General features: G+C 36.1%; 1 protein-coding gene across 1 annotated transcript in view; it reads right to left on the minus strand.

The window, feature by feature from the left end:
* Dhx15 (DEAH-box helicase 15) overlaps positions 1-15,532 on the minus strand; it is a 28,259-nt gene extending 12,727 nt beyond the window's left edge. Inside the window, exons 1-8 of the mRNA XM_088237118.1 lie at positions 15,369-15,532; positions 10,923-11,050; positions 8,490-8,601; positions 6,778-6,954; positions 5,829-6,067; positions 4,786-4,917; positions 2,717-2,892; positions 1,371-1,477 (exon numbers count right to left, since the gene is read on the minus strand). Coding sequence (XP_088093244.1) covers positions 1,371-1,477; positions 2,717-2,892; positions 4,786-4,917; positions 5,829-6,067; positions 6,778-6,954; positions 8,490-8,601; positions 10,923-11,050; positions 15,369-15,418 — 1,121 coding nt within the window. The 5' untranslated portion in view covers positions 15,419-15,532. The remainder of the gene's footprint in view (positions 1-1,370; positions 1,478-2,716; positions 2,893-4,785; positions 4,918-5,828; positions 6,068-6,777; positions 6,955-8,489; positions 8,602-10,922; positions 11,051-15,368) is intronic.
* Positions 15,533-19,996: the final 4,464 nt, after the last annotated feature.

Raw genomic sequence — 19,996 nt, forward strand, 5'->3', positions numbered from 1 at the left:
GTGTCAATATATTTATGAAAACTTGATCAGCGTACATAAAAATATTGACGACTTTAAGAGGAGAAGAGATTTCCATAGGTTCAACACAAGAAATGAAATTAATAATTATTTTGCGTCAAACTGCATACGATTTTACAACAAGAATGCAGTGCCCCATGCACCATTCGGTGCTGAAAGGAGATGACGATGAAACTAAACTAAGTACTTTAATTGATTTAGTTACGTATAATGTTAGTGCGTATAAAACAGTATGCAAACAAAAACAATGGAAAATTTAGCTTTCGTGGTTCCGATACGCAGGATGTCGTATTACGAGTATTACCGCTCGTTTATCATGTCAGACTTATATTGTTATAATATTATTAAACTTAATATAAAAACTGACAGAATGTGACTGCTGTCATTTTAATCAAGATAAATTTTAAGGACTATAGTGCATATAAAACAGTATGCAAACAAAAACAATGGCAAATTTAGCTTTCGTGGTTCCGATACGCAGGATGTCGTATTACGAGTAATACCGCTCGTTTATCATGTCAGACTTATATTGTTATAATATTATTAAACTTAATATAAAAACTGACAGAATGTGACAGCTGTCATTTTAATCAAGTTAAATTTTAAGGACTATGGTGCGTATAAAACAGTATGCAAACAAAAACAATGGAAAATTTAGCTTTCGTGGTTCCGATACGGAGGATGTCGTATTACGAGTATTACCGCTCGTTTATCATGTCAGACTTATATTGTTATAATATTATTAAACTTAATATAAAAACTGACAGAATGTGACAGCTGTCATTTTAATCAAGTTAAATTTTAAGGACTATAGTGCGTATAAAACAGTATGCAAATAAAAACAATGGAAAATTTAGCTTTCGTGGTTCCGATACGCAGGATGTCGTATTACGAGTATTACCGCTCGTTCATAATGTCAGACTTATTTTGTTATAATATTATTAAACTTAATATAAAAACTGACAGAATGTGACTGCTGTCATTTTAATCAAGTTAAATTTTAAGGACTATAGTGCGTATAAAACAGTATGCAAATAAAAACAATGGAAAATTTAGCTTTCGTGGTTCCGATACGGAGGATGTCGTATTACGAGTATTACCGCTCGTTTATCATGTCAGACTTATATTGTTATAATATTATTAAACTTAATATAAAAACTGGCAGAATGTAAAGAAATGCAGAGCCAAGGTTATTGTTCAGTGGCTGCCAGCGGTTGAAGGACCGGCCATCGATGCAGGCTGCTTTTTATACCAAAAAATATATCATTCTATTACATAAGATGGACATGCTTCCTTAGACTAAATGTGAATAGGTGGTAATGGTGCCAGAACGAGCATGGCATAGACAATACCTGATACGAGGATTGTACACCTTCTGCTTGGCAAAGCCGGGGTCTATGACGAACACTACTCCGTCTATGGTCAGCGATGTCTCGGCAATATTCGTAGACACCACAACCTAAAACCAGACATTTTACTTAGTGGATAAAATTGAAGATAAATCTGCGCTTTAAAGCTGAAAGGCAGGAGGTGACATTTTTTGGAAAATTGAGTTGTGAATGTCATTTTATTTTATTTTAATTTTATTTCATTGGAAAGCCAACAGACATTTATACATTTATGGGAATCAATTATACCATAAATACATATCATAAAGTCCAATTAGAGGCTTCCACATAATATTGTTACAGTAAATGTTGTCACATCAAAATTATACATACCATAAAATAACTAATCATTCAAAACTTATAATATTACTAGAAATGTAATGTAAATGTAATATTAACATATTACAACAGAGATGAAGAACATTGAGGAGAAGGTAATATAGAAGTCCAGGTATCTACAGGGCTTATGACCTGTCAATGGGTGGTTTAAGTGGCCGCTTTAAATACTGTGTAACATTCACCATTCTGCCTATATTTGAACATCTATATTCCTTCAATTCTTTCATCTGTTGATGTTTGTGAAGTTAAAGAGCTGAAACCTAGTATGTAGGTGAAATAAATCAATTAGATGAATCTCACCTGCATAAATAAAGGTTTCAGCTCTTTAACTTCGCAAACGTCAACAGATGTAAGAATTGAAGGAATATAGATGTTTAAATATGGGCAGAATGGTGAATGTAACAGTGTGTAAAGTAGCCACTTAAACAAGCCAGTGACAGGTCATAAGCCCTGTGGATTCTTAGACTTTTTTTAAATTTTGAAAATCTATATCTCTTCAATTCTTTCATCTGTTGATGTTTGTGAAGTTACAGAGCTGAAACCTTTATTTATGCGGGTGAGATTCATCTAATTGAATTATTTCACCTACATACTAGACTAGGCAACGCCTGAAAATATTTTTTTTTCAATTTCTATACTTCTTCATGGACCAGGTGGATTTATCAACAATATTTTGAGTTTGTCCAAATTTTTGTAGACAAGGACTGGATTCAACTCCTTGGGGAGCTCAAATCTTCGAGAAGCAACTTTAGTTTTATGCCCCAATGTCCAGAATGTGTATATTAGTCAATTCATCACACGGCTTGGAATTCTTTAGGATAGATCTTCCGGCTTTTCATGGATCTCTTCGCCACTTAAGCAGTGCTCGAAGTTCTGTATGTTGATCGTATTTTTGTAGTTAGGAGCCTATTATAGCACTGACCCGGATTGTTTAAAAGTAAAAACTACTGAGCGAAGAGCCGGTTGGTTACCTTCCGGCCGATGGCGCCGTTGGCCTTGTTGGGCGGCGCCTGCTCGAATATGCGCTGCTGCAGGTTGGGCGGCAGCGTGGAGTACAGCGGGATGCACTTCAGGTCGCCCACCTCCGGCCCGAGCTTGTCCATCTCGGCCTTGACGCGCTTGCACGCCTCCTCGATCTCTTCTTGCCCTGCGGACCGAAAGAGCAGCATCAGAACATCGTAATGAGATTCCTATACATTTGATCTAAAGTCCTCAAAATACAGCTTGATTAGAATGACATTTGTCAGAAAAAGTGACGACATAACTTTGTAGTAACGTCTAAGGAGTGATTTATATTGACACACGAAAAATCATTTGTATCTGGCAGGTTAATTTATTTCTTATAACCGACATTTAATACATTTTTGAAAATTGCATTCATGAATAAAGTGCACCCCTGTTGGTGAGAAGAGACGAGTTTGACATTTGCAAAAATAATTCTATATTTAAAAATGAATTATTTTGTGTTTTGGAATTCAACCATAAACAAGTACCCGTAGTCCTTAAGATGTAACATGATAAGAATGACAGTTGTCAGAAAAAGTGACGACATGACTTTGTAGTAACGCCAAAGGAGTTATTTATATTGACACACGAAAAATCATTTGTATCTGGCGTGTTAATTAATTATTTTGATACTATGCTTGACACACAAATCAACATAAATATATAAAATCAGCTTTAAAACTAAAATAAACCTAATTATTAAGGACGTTCTTACAAGGTTACATCATTTTGCAAAAACGTTAGAGATGGGACAAATTGATTGAATTAAAAAATCATTCATTTGATGTTGTTCATGAAAAAAGTGTAAATGTCTAATTTTTTGGTGAATAATGGTCTTAGACACACTATAATAGGCTTGGTTTTGCGTTTTTATATCAATTTTCGGAAAGTTCAGAGTTTCATGATTGCATGAAAAAACTGATAAAATCGATTTGATCAGTGATCAGTGATCAGTAATTTCCCATCACTAATGACATTAGTTTGACAGCTGTCATTCTAATCAATATATATTTTAAGGACCATAATTAATGACATTAATATGACGATGAGTCATAAGGTCCATTGATCGATGATACACACACATGTGCAATCATTTCACCTGAAATAAAGAGCGACGACCGATGAAACAAATCATCATTTTATATTGAATCATCATCATTCCCTTTCGCACCTAATGGTGCATAGGGCACTGCATCGGTACACCAATCGCAGTGTATCTTGATAATTTTTTATCTATATTTTTTTTAACATGAAGTATCACAAAATGGAGACATGAAGAACAAAGGAACGCGGGCTACAAAGAGACCACAGGGCGCAGTATCACCCAGTCAGCCCAAAGAGTTAGCTCAACACAGTCGCTCAGTTCGAGCATGTAGCCCAAGTGAAATCAGTTCAACTTGTTATCTCAAGTTATAAATATAGGCATTAAGTAACTTGATAGCAGTGGCGAGTGGAGATTTATTTTATAGGTAATCTACAAAAAAATATTTTGTACCTACATAATATAGAAGTAATATAATTATAAATTGCAATTTTTTTATATGGAAACTAACTCGAATACAATTATTATTAACCACGCAATATACGTAGCTTTATTCTACACATTTTTAGTACCAGTTTATTAAAAAATACCACAATGGCATTCAGCAGATATTTCCATTATGATTAAAATTTCAACTCTGATCACTGGCCGATTCCTTTTAAAATTAACAATGCCAAAAATGGCCACTGCAAACGCCACATGTCCTATCTGATACGTAATATGTCAACGGTATCTTATCGAAGAAAAATAGTCCTTCAGAAATAATGTTCGAAACACTAGTTTCCAAATAGAGAATTTTCAAAAATCGGCTAGTTTATCGTTCACCGAGAACGGGCTGGGTGCAAATTATACATATTTTTTTTGTAGGAAGATATAAATGCTGGTGGTGGTCAAATATAATGGTAAGCTGTGCATAATCGCTTGCTTGGACGATTCGCCCCTACGGAGAAACGGAGTGATGGTTTCTTTGCGCTTGTTTGAACATCTACTAACCTGTGAGAAAGAGAAGGATGTCTCCCTGCACCTCTTCGCACATGTGGATCTGTATGACGGTCTTGATGGCCGCGTCCAGGTAGTCCCTCTCCGGCTCGGGCGTGTAGAAGATCTCGACGGTGTGCGTGCGCCCTGCAAATCACAATAACCTCTAACCTCTGGGGTGACGAGTGATGCTTACGACGAGCAGATCACAAAGTTGTCGCCGAGCCTAAAACGGCTTCCATACGCGCAGAGGCTGGAAACTCTCGGACAAACAACGCCGCTGGAACGGCGAGAAGGGCTGACTCGACACATACGAGATACTTGACACTATGGCTTGAGACTAGGCAACGCCTGAAAATTTTTTATTTTTCAATTTCTTAACTTCTTCATGGACCAGGTAATTTATCAACAATATTTTGAGTTTGTCCAAATTTTTGTAGACAAGGAACAAGGAGCAGCTCCCCGGGGAGTTGAATCCAGTACTTGGTCCTGGTCCATGAAGAAGTATAGAAATTGAAAAAAATATTTTTTCAGGCGTTGCCTAGTCTAGTATGTAGGTGAAATAATTCAATTAGATGAATCTACCCGCATAAATAAAGGTTTCAGCTCTTTGACTTCACAAACATCAACGTATGAAAGAATTGAAGGAATGTGGATGTTCAAATACAGGCAGAATGGTGTATGTTACACAGTGTGTAAAGTGGCCACTTAAACCAGCCATTGACAGGTCATAAGCCCCGTAGATGCCTAGACTTCTATATTACCTTCTCTTAAATGTTCTTCATCTCTGTTGTAATATGTTAACATTGTTATTATTACTACATTTTCGGAGCAATGGGGTTGTCGATGGTTGGAATAAGCAGCCACAGTAGCTGATCTCAATGGGTTTAAAAATGGAGTAGATTTGTTTAAAAATAGTCAAAGTGCGCCAGCAGCTAACTTTGGTTAAAATAGATTTAAGCACATCAGCTCTAAGCTACTCGCTTAAAATGAATATGATAAAAATACGTCGACATTTGCTCCACAATACAGCGGTTGTTTCAGCGCCGAGGCCTTACCGGGCACGTTCATGAGCGGCGCGTTGTCGAAGTAGTTCTGGAACTTGCCGGCGTCCAGCGTGGCCGACATGATGACCAGCTTCAGGTCGCGGCGCTGGCGCACCACCTCCTTCAGCACGCCCATGAGGATGTCCGTGGCGAGCGTCCGCTCGTGCGCCTCGTCCAGCAGCACCACCTGGTACTGCTCCAGGATGGGGTCCGACATGCCCTCGCGCAGGAGCATGCCGTCCGTCATGTACCTGGGCATATTAGGAGTATCACTATGGTCCTTAAAGTACAAGATGATCAGAATGACAGTTGTCAGAAAAAGTGACGACATGACTTTGTAGTAACGATTGACACACGAAAAATAATTCGTATTTGGTACGTTAATTTTTTTTTTTAATACAATTCTTAACTTAAACATAAATATATAAAATCAGCTTTAAAACTAAAATAATTCTAATTATTAACGATATTCTTAAAAGGTTACATCATTTTGCAAAAACGTTAAGATGGGACAAATTAATCAAAATAATTTGTTTGATAATGTTCACGAAAAAAGTATTGTTTCACAGTGTGTAAAGTGGCCGCTTGAACCAGCCAATGACAGGTCATAAGCCCTGTACATGCCTAGACTTCCATATTCCCTTATTTAAGGTATTCTCCATCCCTGTTGAAATTTGTCAATCTTACGACTCCCGAGTGGGTGAAATCCAGTCTTTTGTCTACGAACATTTGGACAAACTCAAATATTGTAATGAAACCAACCGGTCCAAGAAGAAGTTTAAAAATTGAAAGATTGTTTTCAGGCGTTGCCTAGTATGGGAAATAATTCAGTCAGATGAATCTCTTCGCAACAATAAAGGTTTCAGCTCTTTAACTTAACTAAAATCAACAAATTGAAGAAATTTTGATGTTCAAACAGAAGCTGTACAAATGCAATTCATCGTCAAAGGAGGGAACTCACTTGAGCAGCGTCTTGGGTCCCGAGCAGTCCTCGAACCGGATGCTGTAGCCGACCTCCTGTCCCAGGGGCACGTCCATCTCCTCCGACACCCGCTGGGCCACCGACATGGCCGCCACGCGCCGCGGCTGCGTGCACGCCACGCCCTTCTGCCCCGTCGTGCGCGAGTACTCCACGCACCTGCGGACAATAATGGATGTCACCTCCTGCAAAGGCTTCGGCTCTCTTACTTGACAACAGCCGACAGGAGTGTTTGAACATAGGCGGAATGGTGAATGTTACGCAGTGTGGAAAGCGGCCACCTAAACCTTGAAGATCCGAAGTACACAAACGAAGGAATACGGACCAAAATGGACACCAAGTCGTCGGAACAATAGGCATAATGCCTCAGTAACTACACATGTGCATCAACCATCTTCTAGGAATTATCAAGCTCCCAGTCGGCCACATGGCGGCGGCATCTAATGAGTTAAGGACTGCTATCTTTGTTTAGTTTTTGTGCTGTTACATGTTCACTAATTGCCATGCTTACTACTTCTTTGCACGATGTATTATTATTGTGGTTTTTAAAATTTTTATTGTTAGCTTTTTTGAATCATTCTTATGTTGCTGAAATTCCACTCGTCGATGCGCTTTGTAGCTGCAAGACTTTTTATGTTATTGAGTAAATGTCATCAACTACCAAATATCTAAATTTAGTAAATGGGGTTTAGAATTTCAACCGCCCATGCGCTCAGTAACTGCAAGACTTGTAATCTAACATCTATTTTTATAAATTTGTTTTTTGTACTTCGTTTTTTAAAATATCACTTAAACTTCATTGTCAAATAAAATAAAATAATATTAAAGATTGTTATAAAGGGCTAGATTTCTTACTGTCCATGCGCTCTGTAGCTGCAAGACGTGCTGTAATCTAGCTCCTATACATCATAATTATTGTTGAATATCATAATTGAAGACGAGGAACTATAATCCCAACCGTCCATGCGCTCTGTAGCTGCAAGACGTGCTGGGATATTTATTTATTGAAAAGCGCCCTTGAGGTGATTTTCACGAAAACGGCGCTATATAAATTATCCAAACATATAATGTCTACAAAAGGTTCTCTTCGGACATCTATCTCCCTTTGTTAACCGTGGAGTTGAAACAGTGCTTTATTTAGTTTTTTATTGCTTACTTCTTGGCATGAACACTTGACTAACTTACTACTATGCTCTATTTTTTGTAAATTTATTGATATAATTTTAACTTTGCTAGAATTCCACTCGTCCATGCGCCTTGTAGCTGCACGATGATTGGTTATCTAGCTTTCATATATCAACTACAAAATAAACTTAATTTTGTAAATGGGGTCTAGAATTCCATTCGTCTATGCGCTTAGTAGCTGCAAGACGCGTTGTAATCTCACTCCTATATATTATTTTTAAATATCATTAATACACTAAATTTATTTGTCAATTTTTAAAATGTGTAAATGGGAGCTAAATTTCTAACTGTCCATGCGCTCTGTGGCTGCAAGACGTGCTGTAATCTAGCTCCTATCTGTTATAATTTTAAATTGATCAAAATTGAACACGAGGAACTAGAATCCCAACCGTCGACGCGCTCTGCAGCTGAGAGGTGCTGGGATATTTATTTATTGTACAGCGCCCTTGAGGTGATTTTCACAAAAATGGCACTATATAAATTATTCAACTATCTATATATATACATACCACTGTGGAATTTGTGTAGTTTTACCGGAACCTGTTTCTCCCACCAGCACGATGACCTGGTTCTCCGCCAGCTTCCTCATGAACTCGGCTCGGTACTCGAACACGGGCAGGGCTGAAACACACAGGCGAAGGGTCGTACACTAGACATCCTTTTTGCACCTTTTTTCAAAATAACACGGTCCAAAAATCAAATTGAAAAAATTTTAGAACGTCAAGTCTTTGACTTCACAAACATCGACAGATGAAAGAATTGAAGTAATATAGGTGTTCAAATACGGGCAGAATGGTGAATGTTACAGTGTGTAAAGTGGCCACTTAAACCAGCCAATGACAGGTCATAAGCCCTGTAGATGCCTAGACATCTATATTGCCTTCTTTAAAATGTTCTTCATCTCTGTTGTAGAATGCTAATATTTAGTATAGTCTTGTACAATAATTATATTTTTATTTAATTTCATTTTTCAATGCATTTTTCTTTTTCTAGCGTTCAATTTTACACTTTTTTTTGCTCCCTAGAAAAACCTACTGCTACCTACTACCATCACGCCATTTCTCCGTAGGGGTAGGCAGAGAGAATGGACCGCCACACGCGTGCGCCATATCCTACAATATATTCCTAGCTAGTGGAAGACCACATACATGCATCTTGTCATGCACGCCCTTCGGTTCTGTCCGCTTTTGACATGACCAGACTTGAGATTTTGGTTTATCTGATCGTGCCACGTCTTCCTCGGTCGTCCTCGTCTCACGTCGCCGTTCATTTCCGCCATATATACTTGTTTCGCCATTCTCTCGTCGTCCATTCGTTCCGCGTGACCGAACCACCTCAGAGGCCCTTTCTTAATCTTATGAATTATACTCGACTCAGATTTACACTCTCGCCTGATTTCATCGTTCGTAATTCATTCATTGGCGGCCTCCGTCGTGTAGTGGTCAAGACGCTTGACTCACGCACGGAAGGTTCCGGGTTCGATTCCCGGTGTGACAAACAAAAATTAAAAATGTGATTTTTCTCAAGCCTGGTTGCTCTGCTATGTAATTCACCACTGTAATTAGGCCTCTTGGCCTGTTGTGGTGCAAAAAAAAAAATGTAAAATGTAACCCTGTCGTACATTGATTTCCCACACATTCGTCGAAGAGATCGCATTTCAACCGCGTTCACTCGGCTTTCATCCTTCCTCTGCCAGTTCCATGTTTCACTTCCATACATAAGTGTCGGGACTAAAACCCCGTTGCGCACTGCCAGTTTAGCTTCGATTGACATATTTTTATTAGAAATTACGCCGCTTAGTGCTCCGTTCATTTTGTTACCCGCATTCACTCTCCTTTCAACATCTTTTTCAACTCTTCCATCTCTTGAAAACACGCTTCCCAGATACACAAATTCTTCTACTTGTTGGGAGACATTCGTTGTCCACATTTATTATGCAGTCAGTAACCTCACTTCCCCTTTCAAATACCATCACTTTTGACTTACTTTCGTTCATCGCCAATTCGCTCTACATTCTAGAGACTGTTTTACTGTATTTACAAAATAAATAATATAACTACTAATAACTCCCTAAGAAGAAAATCCAGCCTGTCTGCAAATATTTGGTCATGCTGAAAACATCGTTGAACATTTCAATTCATTCGAAATAATATTTGATTGATTTCTAACTCTGTCTAAAAACGATAACTTAAATTATTTATTTATTTATTAACGGACACTGTCCATGTATACAATTTATAAGGTTTAAATATTACAATAAAAGAATAGTTTAAAACATTTAAAAAATAAAGAAAAGAAGCATTGACAAACATAAGGGACATCGAGACAAGATCTGGACTATTTATTTAGTGCTCGTTTAAATCCTCGTAAACTTAAACCAAACAAGTCCAGACGATCTTGTCTCGAGTTAACAATACGACAAGAGAATCAAGGCCACAGCTTGTTCTATGCTGATCGATGAACAGTACTTCATTGTTTCTCAATCTACGAGTCGGAATATTGAATTTGACTTGTCCCAGTAATGATGGAACATCGATTATACCATTTAGTATGCCGAACATATATATGGAGTCAATATTAGTTCTACGTTTTTGTAGACTAGAAATATTTAACATTGACTCTATTTCAGCGTAAGAATAATTATCTCTCTCTAGTCCGAGCATCCACGCTACTTTTCGAAGCGAGCGATGTTGGACTGATTCAATGTGATTTATGCGATTGACATAGAACGGAGACCAGAGCACTATTCTAGGAGGCATATTCTAGAAGAGGGCGAACAGTCGAGCAATAAAGAGTTTTGATTGTACGGACATTAGTAAAATCAGAGGATATTCTGTTAATGAAGCCGAGTAATTTCAGTGATTTATTGACTGTATTATCTAAATGCTCGTTGTATGTCAGTTTATAGTCCAAAACAACTCCTAAATTGAGCAAAATATAACCTATTCTCTTTCTGTAGAGCTCGTGGTAGCGGGCCGTGTAGGGCAGGCTGGTGTAGGGGTTGAGGCTGCTGCCGTGGGCCCCCGACTGCTGCACGACCGCCCCCCCCGGCGGCATGCCTTTCTCCTCTCTAGAACGCAACAAAACACAAAGCTGAATTATACATTCGTAATGCGCACTGCCAAGGTTTACAAAATACCCGCGCACCGAGAACTCTTTACAACTCCTCGGTGCGAAGTAGGCTCGAGAGTGGCTCGACGATTCGGGGGCCACATGAACTGAAGTACTCTCTTGTGATAGACAAAATCCACATCTCATCAATTAAATAATTAGACACATCTCTAATTATTTAATTAACTTTTTGTGCATAATGTTATTTGAACATTGGCGAGCTTATTGCCAAATGGCAATTTTTTCCAACCAACCAATAAAATAAAAGTTTTATTTTTATAATTCAAGTTACAGAACATATTCAATAGAAAATAAAGATTAAAAAGCTTAAGATATATAAAAATATAAATAAATGCATTTGTTTATAAATTACCGTAGATCAAAACTATTACTCAATGGGACAAAGGAAAAAAGAGGAAAGGAGAAGAGATTAAGGAAGAGAAAGGAGATGTTTCTTCAAACGTGATTTAAACAGAGATAATGTAGTAACATCTCCGATGGTGGATGGGAGATGACTCCACAGTGGAGCCGCATGGACACTATATGAGTTAGAGAAGAAAGAGGAATTGTGGACGGGTATTAAGAGAGTGCCTTGAGAATTAGAACGAAGAGGTAAACCATGAACTGATAAGCGTCGACGGAGGTAAATAGAGCGTTTGGACTATGAAGTACATTGAACAGAAGTGCGAGAGAGTGATAGTCTCTCCGCTGTCTAATTTTGAGCCATTTCGGTTGCCTACGATAATCAGAAATGTGGTCATATTTCCTAAGACCAAAAATGTACCTTATGCACGTATTCTGAAGTCGTTCAAGTTTATCTAGTTGCTCACAGCTTAAATCAGTCATGGAAATATCAGCGCAATCTAGAATGGATGTCTCTACATGAGAGAGTGCGGGTATTATCCTCGGCTCTGCCCGACCGAGCCTCTCCAGGGTACGCTCGGCTACAGCAGTTTAGAGACTAGAAGGAATGTGTATTTGACTACACATTTTTATCCATTGTTGTGCGGTATGATCGATAATTGAATTGGTTTAAAGTCGATTTTGAAGAAAGATAGGCTGGAGGCTGAGCTTATCCGGAGACCAATATACGTATAATGAGTTAGAAACTAGCTTCAATATATCTTCTCTTCGAGACCATAGTAATAAATCCGACCGATTTAAAATTCTCAACTCACTCTTCGATGCGCCTGAACTACCGAGCTCGATAAAATTAAATATCCCAACTGGAAACCTCAGACAAAACTGACTCTTTCATACCGATAACCATAGAACTAACTATGGTTTCCATTCCCCTATGCCCAGAATTCTCCGGTCTGCCAACAAACATACCAGTCTTGATTTCTTTGATAACATATTTAAATTTATTTCAACAGAGAGGGAAAAAAAATTGAGAACGGAATATGGAAGTCTAGGCATTTACAGGGCTTATGACCTGTCATTGGCTGGTTTAAGTGGCCACTTTACACACTGTGTAACATTCACCATTCTGCCCATGTTTGAACATCCACATTTCCTCAACTCTTCCATCTCTTGACTTTTGTGAAGTAAAAGAGCTGAAACCTTTATCACGTGGGTGAGATTCATCCGGCTGAACCAAATCACCTACTAGGCAACGCCTGAAAACAATTTTTCAATTTTTATACTTCTTCTTTTACCAGGTAGTAATTCAACAATGTTTGATTATGTCCAAATGCTTGCAGACTGGCTGGATTTCCTCCCCAGGGAGTTGTTCATATTTAAATTTTGATTAGTTTAAATTTTGTGATAAAGGTTTACTTCACAAAAGTCAACAGATGGAAGAGTTGAGGAAATGTGGATGTTCAAACATGGGCAGAATGGTGAATGTTACACAGTGTGTAAAGTGGCCACTTAAACCAGCCAATGACAGGTCATAAGCCCTGTAAATGCCTAGACTTCCATATTCCCTTCTCAAAAATTTTTCCCTCTCTGTTGAAATAAATTTAAATATGAACAACTCCCTAGGGAGGAAATCCAGCCAGTCTGCAAGCATTTGGACATAATCAAACATTGTCTTTGATAACAAGTTATCTTCTTTCAAACGATCACTGAATCAGATTCAATTATAAACACCTCTCTCCCGCTTCCACGCCGACCAAGTCTTCTATATACCATTGTGTCATTCTACTTCATTTTATAATCATTTTCCGTGTATAAATTTGTCCTTAAAAATGCTCATTGGTCGTCTATATAAATAAATAAATAAGCAAGGTCAATCATACTCGACTCGTATAAAAAACGGCACTTTTGGGGAATTTAAATGACAAAAATGGCGCTATACAATTCATCCATGATTAAAAACAAAAACTTCTTAACACTAAATGCCAAGAAATGCAATATAATACATTTCCAAACACAAAAGAAGAGCCATAACATGAACATAAAGATAAACAACGAAACTCTTCAAGAACTAGAACATGTGACTTACCTAGGACTCACAATGGACAGACAAAACACATAGACGGACTCACTCAAGTAATGGCATCACTACATAGCCTCTTCTACAAAATTCAAGATTTTATACCGAGAAAGGAAAAAATTACGATGTGCGAAGCTTATGTCAAAAGTAAATTTAGTTACGTGATCGCCTTCTGGGGAACTGGCAACAAGACAGACATAACAAGAATACAAAGACAACAAAATAAAATTCTTAAACTAACATACAACCTACCCTACCTGACCTCTACGACTGAACTGTACAAAAAAACACCCCAGTTAGACATAAACTACTTGACTAAAATTGAGACCTTAAAAATTGTGCGCAAAATAACACTGGGAAACATGCAAGACGACGACGTAATATTAGTCAAAATGCTGACATACACAAATATAACACCAGACAACAACAACACTATCATATTGAAAAAGCAAAGACGAACACAGGACAGTCAAAAATACTACATAATGGACTTAAACACTACAACGACCTACCTTACTACTTGAAAACTTTTACTGGAGACAAATTTAAAATCAATCTGAAAAAGCACATGATGACTGAACTAACAAACGGTATTTCTTATGTATCTACTCTCACTGCCTCCACCTTCCGTGGAATCATTTCTCTACAATACCGCAGAGTGTGTGCGGACCAACTACTGCTTTACAAAATTATGACAGGAATAGTTGGCTGTGCAGAACTACTTAGTTTAATAACAATACATGTGCCAGCCAGGATTTGTAGACGGTACCACCTGTTTCATGTACCAATGAGTAAAACATCGTATGTTAAAAATGCTTTTTTTCGTAGGACTTTTTCAATGTACAATACAAAATTTAAAAATATAGATTACACAAACATCACTCTGTCAGATTTAAAATTTACACTAAAAATGTATTATGTAACTTAGTAGACATTATAACAATAAATATGTACATCTCCCCTCCCCTCTTTATCCTCTCTTCAAGCATTCTTGTCCTTATCCCGCCCAATTTACAGTAACTTAATGTTCTTAAAATAAATATTTAAAAATCCTTCATTATCGAGTACATGAAAATAACATTTTTAAATGTATAAATTGTATGTATTTATTTGATATGTAATATATTTTCTTTACTAACTTTGCATACTATGTGGAAATCTGTTATTAGTTCTGAGTTTATACACTATATCTGTTTGTTTACTAAAAATATGTATGTAGAACTGTTGATTTCCCAAATAAAATAAAACTAGACTAGACGAGACATAAAATGACTAGACAATATTAAATTTCTAATGTAACCCTAACGGGTTTTTTAAAATTGTAAATAAATAAAAAAAGAATATACTAAATCACCACAAAACTTCAGCTTCTCCGATTGGCACACGAAACGTAAATTTTGTGATGAAAGACGCAACTATAAACGTGTACAAGTAATCAACAAAAGATCGCTTCACATAATTAATTTAGAAAATTCTAGATTTTTCACAAATTTCATTTTAACGACTCTATTTATACTATTGAGTCGCGGAAGCGTGGAATATGTCAATATAAGCTGACAGCCTTTATAAAATCAACGAAATCTACAAGACTTATGTCAAATTTCAAAATTACAACCATTTCATATCAAAACTGCTACAAGATTTTTTACAATATAGAATTACACAGACACAGATGAATTTTTAAATAATTAATAGCGTCTTCTTTGCGGGATTTCGCGTTGAAAACCTTTTTAATTTTACAATTTGAAATTGCAAAAAACACGCTATTGTAAAAAAACAACACCATATCTAAACGTCAAAAGCATTTTTGTCACAAGCGCGTGGAATGACTTCCTACCTTCTTTTTTTGATGAACGGATCCATGACGTCGATTCTTCGCTTCGACATGTTAAACTAACTATTATTATTAATCACAATTAAAGTAGAAAATGAGGAAATAAGAAACGTGAAAACAAAACACACGGAACAAACTGCGGGAGCAAGATGGCTTCACCTGTTACTAACTTCGTTTCGCTGCGTATTCACGCTAGTTAGTGATGCGAAATTAAATAATCGAATAACTTCGTTTTCGAATATTTTGTAATAAGTACCTACTTTTACACTAAAGTATTTTTTTTCTTCAAAAAATACGTTTTTTTGGGTTTCAAAGTACTATAAAATTATATTAATTAAATTGTTTTAATAAATGGTGCGACATCAATTGTCTTCAACTAACATTGACAAATGTAAAATAATATCTTTCTCGCGACGAAAAAAACCTATACAATTCAACTACAAACTAAAAAATACTTCCCTTTCAATGGTTTCGTCAATAAAGGATCTTGGCATTACTTTAGACAGTCAACTCTCCTATCGTGAACACATTGATAATATTGTAAACAAATCTCTCAAACTTCTTGGTTTTATCAATAGAGTGACAGCGGACTTCAAAAATTTTAATACCATAAAAACTCTTTATTGCTCACTAGTTCGACCCCATCTAGAATACGCTTCTCCTATTTGGTCTCCATTCTACAGGACTCATATTGACCATATCGAGTCTGTCCAACACCGTTTTTTTAAGAAAAGTGGCATGGTTGCTCGGATTACAAAGGGGTCATTATTCCTATTTTGAAATAGAGCAATCTCTTAATCTGTCTTCGTCGGAGAGACGTAGAACTGAGATGGACCTTATATGCATTTTCAAAATACTTAATGCTTTAAGTGATGTCCCATCTCTGTTGCGATCAATTTCTTTTCATGTTCCCAACCGTGTCACTAGAACTCAAAATCTGCTATTTATAAAATCTTCTAAGAGCAACTTTGGTTTTTATGCCCCAATGTCCAGAATGTGTAGATTAGTCAATTCATCACACGACTTGGAATTTTTTGGGATAGATCTTCCGGCTTTTCGTAGATCTCTTCGCGACTAAACAGTGTGGGATGAAGTTGGATTGGCATGGTTTAGCTCAAAGTTTTTGGTCTTTCATTTTTTTAATATATTGTTTACAATTATTGTTTTGCCCTTGTTTGTCTTTGCCAAATAGTTTAATGTTCTTTTTGTTCAGTTTCTTGGATTTATGTATCTTCATGTAACTGTTGTAATTGGCTTAAGCCGTGTATATATAATAAATAAATAAATATTAAAATCATAGAATTAAGAATTGTCCAGAAACTGTATACGTGCATCAAACAGAAGGTGACCAAACTACTTTTAAAGAAGTAGTTTTACGTTTTTCATTATTTATTTTATAAATTTATTGTATAAAATTAGTATACATATTTAATAACAGGGAATCTATATAAAACTAATCAATATAAAATGAAAACCGAGTGTTCTCTGTTTACGATAGTCTTATTTATTTATTTATTTATTTATTTATTTACGGACAAAGTCCATTATAAACATTACAATTAAAAGAAATTTTTACAAAGGAATAAAAAAATATAAGGAACAGAAATAAGCGGCAAAGACAGATGATAGATTTTTTAGATTAAGTAAAAAGCATAGGCTAACTATACAGATTCTTTAGCTGATTTGTAAAGAAAGACATCCTTACACCATAATAATCAAGATCTTGATGATCGTTCACCCGCCTGATCATTCTGGGCAAAGGCGACTGTGCACCATAATTGGTCCTGTAGTGACCGAGGAAAAGCATTTCATTATTTCTTAGTCTACGGGTGGGAACGTTAAAAAGAATCTTTTGCAAAATTTCAGGGGCATCAATGAGACAGTTCATAATTTTATACATGCAGATTATATCTGCAATGCATCTGCGTTTTTCAAGACTTGATATGCTTAAAAACCTCTCCATATCAGAATATGAATAGTCTCCTCTTTCCAATCCCATCTTCCATGCAATTTTTCTTATAAAACGATGTTGAACTGATTCAAGGCGCTTGATATGAACAGCATAATGAGGGGACCAGATTACAGATGCATATTCAAGAATAGGGCGAACTAAAGAGCAATAAAGTGTTAAGTAAATAAGTGTCTTCATCTAACATGGGCTCAGCTTGTTCTAAGATGGAGATTTTTTATCTTTTAGAGCATGAATAGTTCTATGCCTAATGCCTAGCTAATGATATGTAAGAAATTAATATTTGTTATTATACAAATATAAAGTATATATATGTGCCAAGAATACACGTTACTTAAACATAAATAATATAATATAAGATATATTAAAAAATAAATATAAATTAAAATATTTATATAAAAATATAAATAATATGTGTACAAATAATAAGTATGGTTGATGATGACAATGCGACTTAATATGCTGCGTCAGAGGTAGTTTTTTTGTTATAAAAATGGTGGAATAGCTTGGGTATCCACTGCTTCAAACCAGCAGAGTATTATTACTGCCCCACAGTAGTACTGGTGTTCTAGAACCAGCTATTTCAATAGTGGTATACCGGAGGACTCCGATGTTTTTGGCAATATGATTCAGCAATAAGAAAAATAAATGCAGAATCAAAAACAGTCTCCAAATGGCTTAAAGCAAATAAGCTAAAACAAAATGTATGATAATGGGTAAGAAACGCTGTTTGAACATAAATTACCTGGTCCATGAAGAAGTATAGAAATTGAAAAAATATCATTTTCAGGCGTTGCCTAGTCTAGTATGTAGGTGAAATAATTCAATTTGATGAATCTCACTCGCATAAATAAAGGTTTCAGCTCTTTAACTTCACAAGCATCAACAGATGAAAGAATTGAAGGAAAATAGATGTTAAAATATGGGCAGAATGGTGAATGTTACACAGTGTGTAAAGTGGCCACTTAAACCAGCCATTGACAGGTCATGAGCCCTGATTTCTAAATTACCTTCTCTTAAATGTTCTTCATCTCTGTTGTAATATGTTAATAAAAACAGCTCCCCGGGGAGTTGAATCCAGTCCTTGTCTACAAAAATTTGGACAAACTCAAAATATTGTTGATAAATTACCTGGTCCATGAAGAAGTATTGAAATTGAAAAAATAACATTTTCAGGCGTTGCCTAGTCTAGTATGTAGGTGAAATAATTCAATGAGATGAATCTCACTCGCATAAATAAAGGTTTCAGCTCTTTAACTTCACAAGCATGAACAGATGAAAGAATTGAAGGAATATATATGTTCAAATATAGGCGTGGTGAATGTTACACAGTGTGTAAAGTGGCCACTTAAACCAGCCATAGACAGGTCATAAGCGCTGTAGATGCCTGGACTTCTATATTACCTTCTCTTAAATGTTCCTCATCTCTGTTGTAATATGTTAATATAAACAGCTCCCCAGGGAGTTGAATCCAGTCCTTGTCTATAAAAATTTGGACAAACTCAAAATATTGTTGAAAAATTACCTAGTCCATGAAGAAGTATAGAAATTGAAAAAATAACATTTTCAGGCGTTGCCTAGTCTAGTATGTAGGTGAAATAATTCAATTCGATGAATCTCACCCGCATAAATAAAGGTTTCAGCTCTTTAACTTCACAAACATCAACAGATGAAAGAGTTGAAGGAATATAGATGTTCAAATATGGGCAGAATGGTGAATGTTACACAGTGTGTAAAGTGGCCACTTAAACCAGCCATTGACAGGCAGGTCATAAGCCCTGACTTCTAAATTACCTTCTCTTAAATGTTCTTCATCTCTGTTGTAAAAATCCCAAATAAAATAATATTATACTACTTGATATTATAATTATACCCCCATTTGCGGGGCTTATGATCTGTCATTGGCTGGTTCAAGTGGCCACTTTACTCACTGTGTAAAATTCACCATTTTGCCTATGTTTGAACATCCATATTTCTTCTTGTCCACATTTTGTGCTGTTACATGCTCACTTAATTGCCATACTACTAGTTCTTTGCTCAATGTATTATTATTGTGTTTTTTTTATTACTTTTTATAGTTAACTTTTTAGAATCATTCTTATATTGTTGAAATTCCATTCGTCGATACATTTTGTAGCTGCAAGATTTTTGTGATGTTAGCTAACATATTACTTTTATCATATTATGTAAATGTTATCAACTATCAAATATCTAAATTTAGTAAATGGGGTCTAAAATTTCAACCGTCCATGCGCTCAGTAGCTGCAAGACGTGTTGTTATCTAACTTCCAATTTTATAAATTTGATTTTTATTTTGTTTTTGAAATATCACTAAAACTCTAAACTTCATTGTCAAATAAATTGTTTAAAAATAAAAATGTAAATAGGGGCTAGATTTCTTACTGTCTATGCGCTCTGTAGCTGCAAGACGTGCTGTTATCTAGCTCATATATCATAATTGGAGACGAGGAACGAGAATCCCAGCCGTCCATGCGCTCTGTAGCTGCAAGACGTGCTGGGATATTTATTTACTGCACAGCGCCCTTGAGGTGATTTTCACAAAAATGGCGCTATATAAATTATCCAAACATTATTATTATTAATAGTTATAAATAATGTGAGAATAAGTATCGATGTATATATTGTGTTGTAAATATATATT

Source organism: Micrasema longulum, unplaced genomic scaffold (genome assembly GCF_059751315.1).
Source record: "Micrasema longulum isolate JH-2025_06_02 unplaced genomic scaffold, ASM5975131v1 h1tg000100l, whole genome shotgun sequence".
Taxonomy (NCBI): domain Eukaryota; kingdom Metazoa; phylum Arthropoda; class Insecta; order Trichoptera; family Brachycentridae; genus Micrasema; species Micrasema longulum.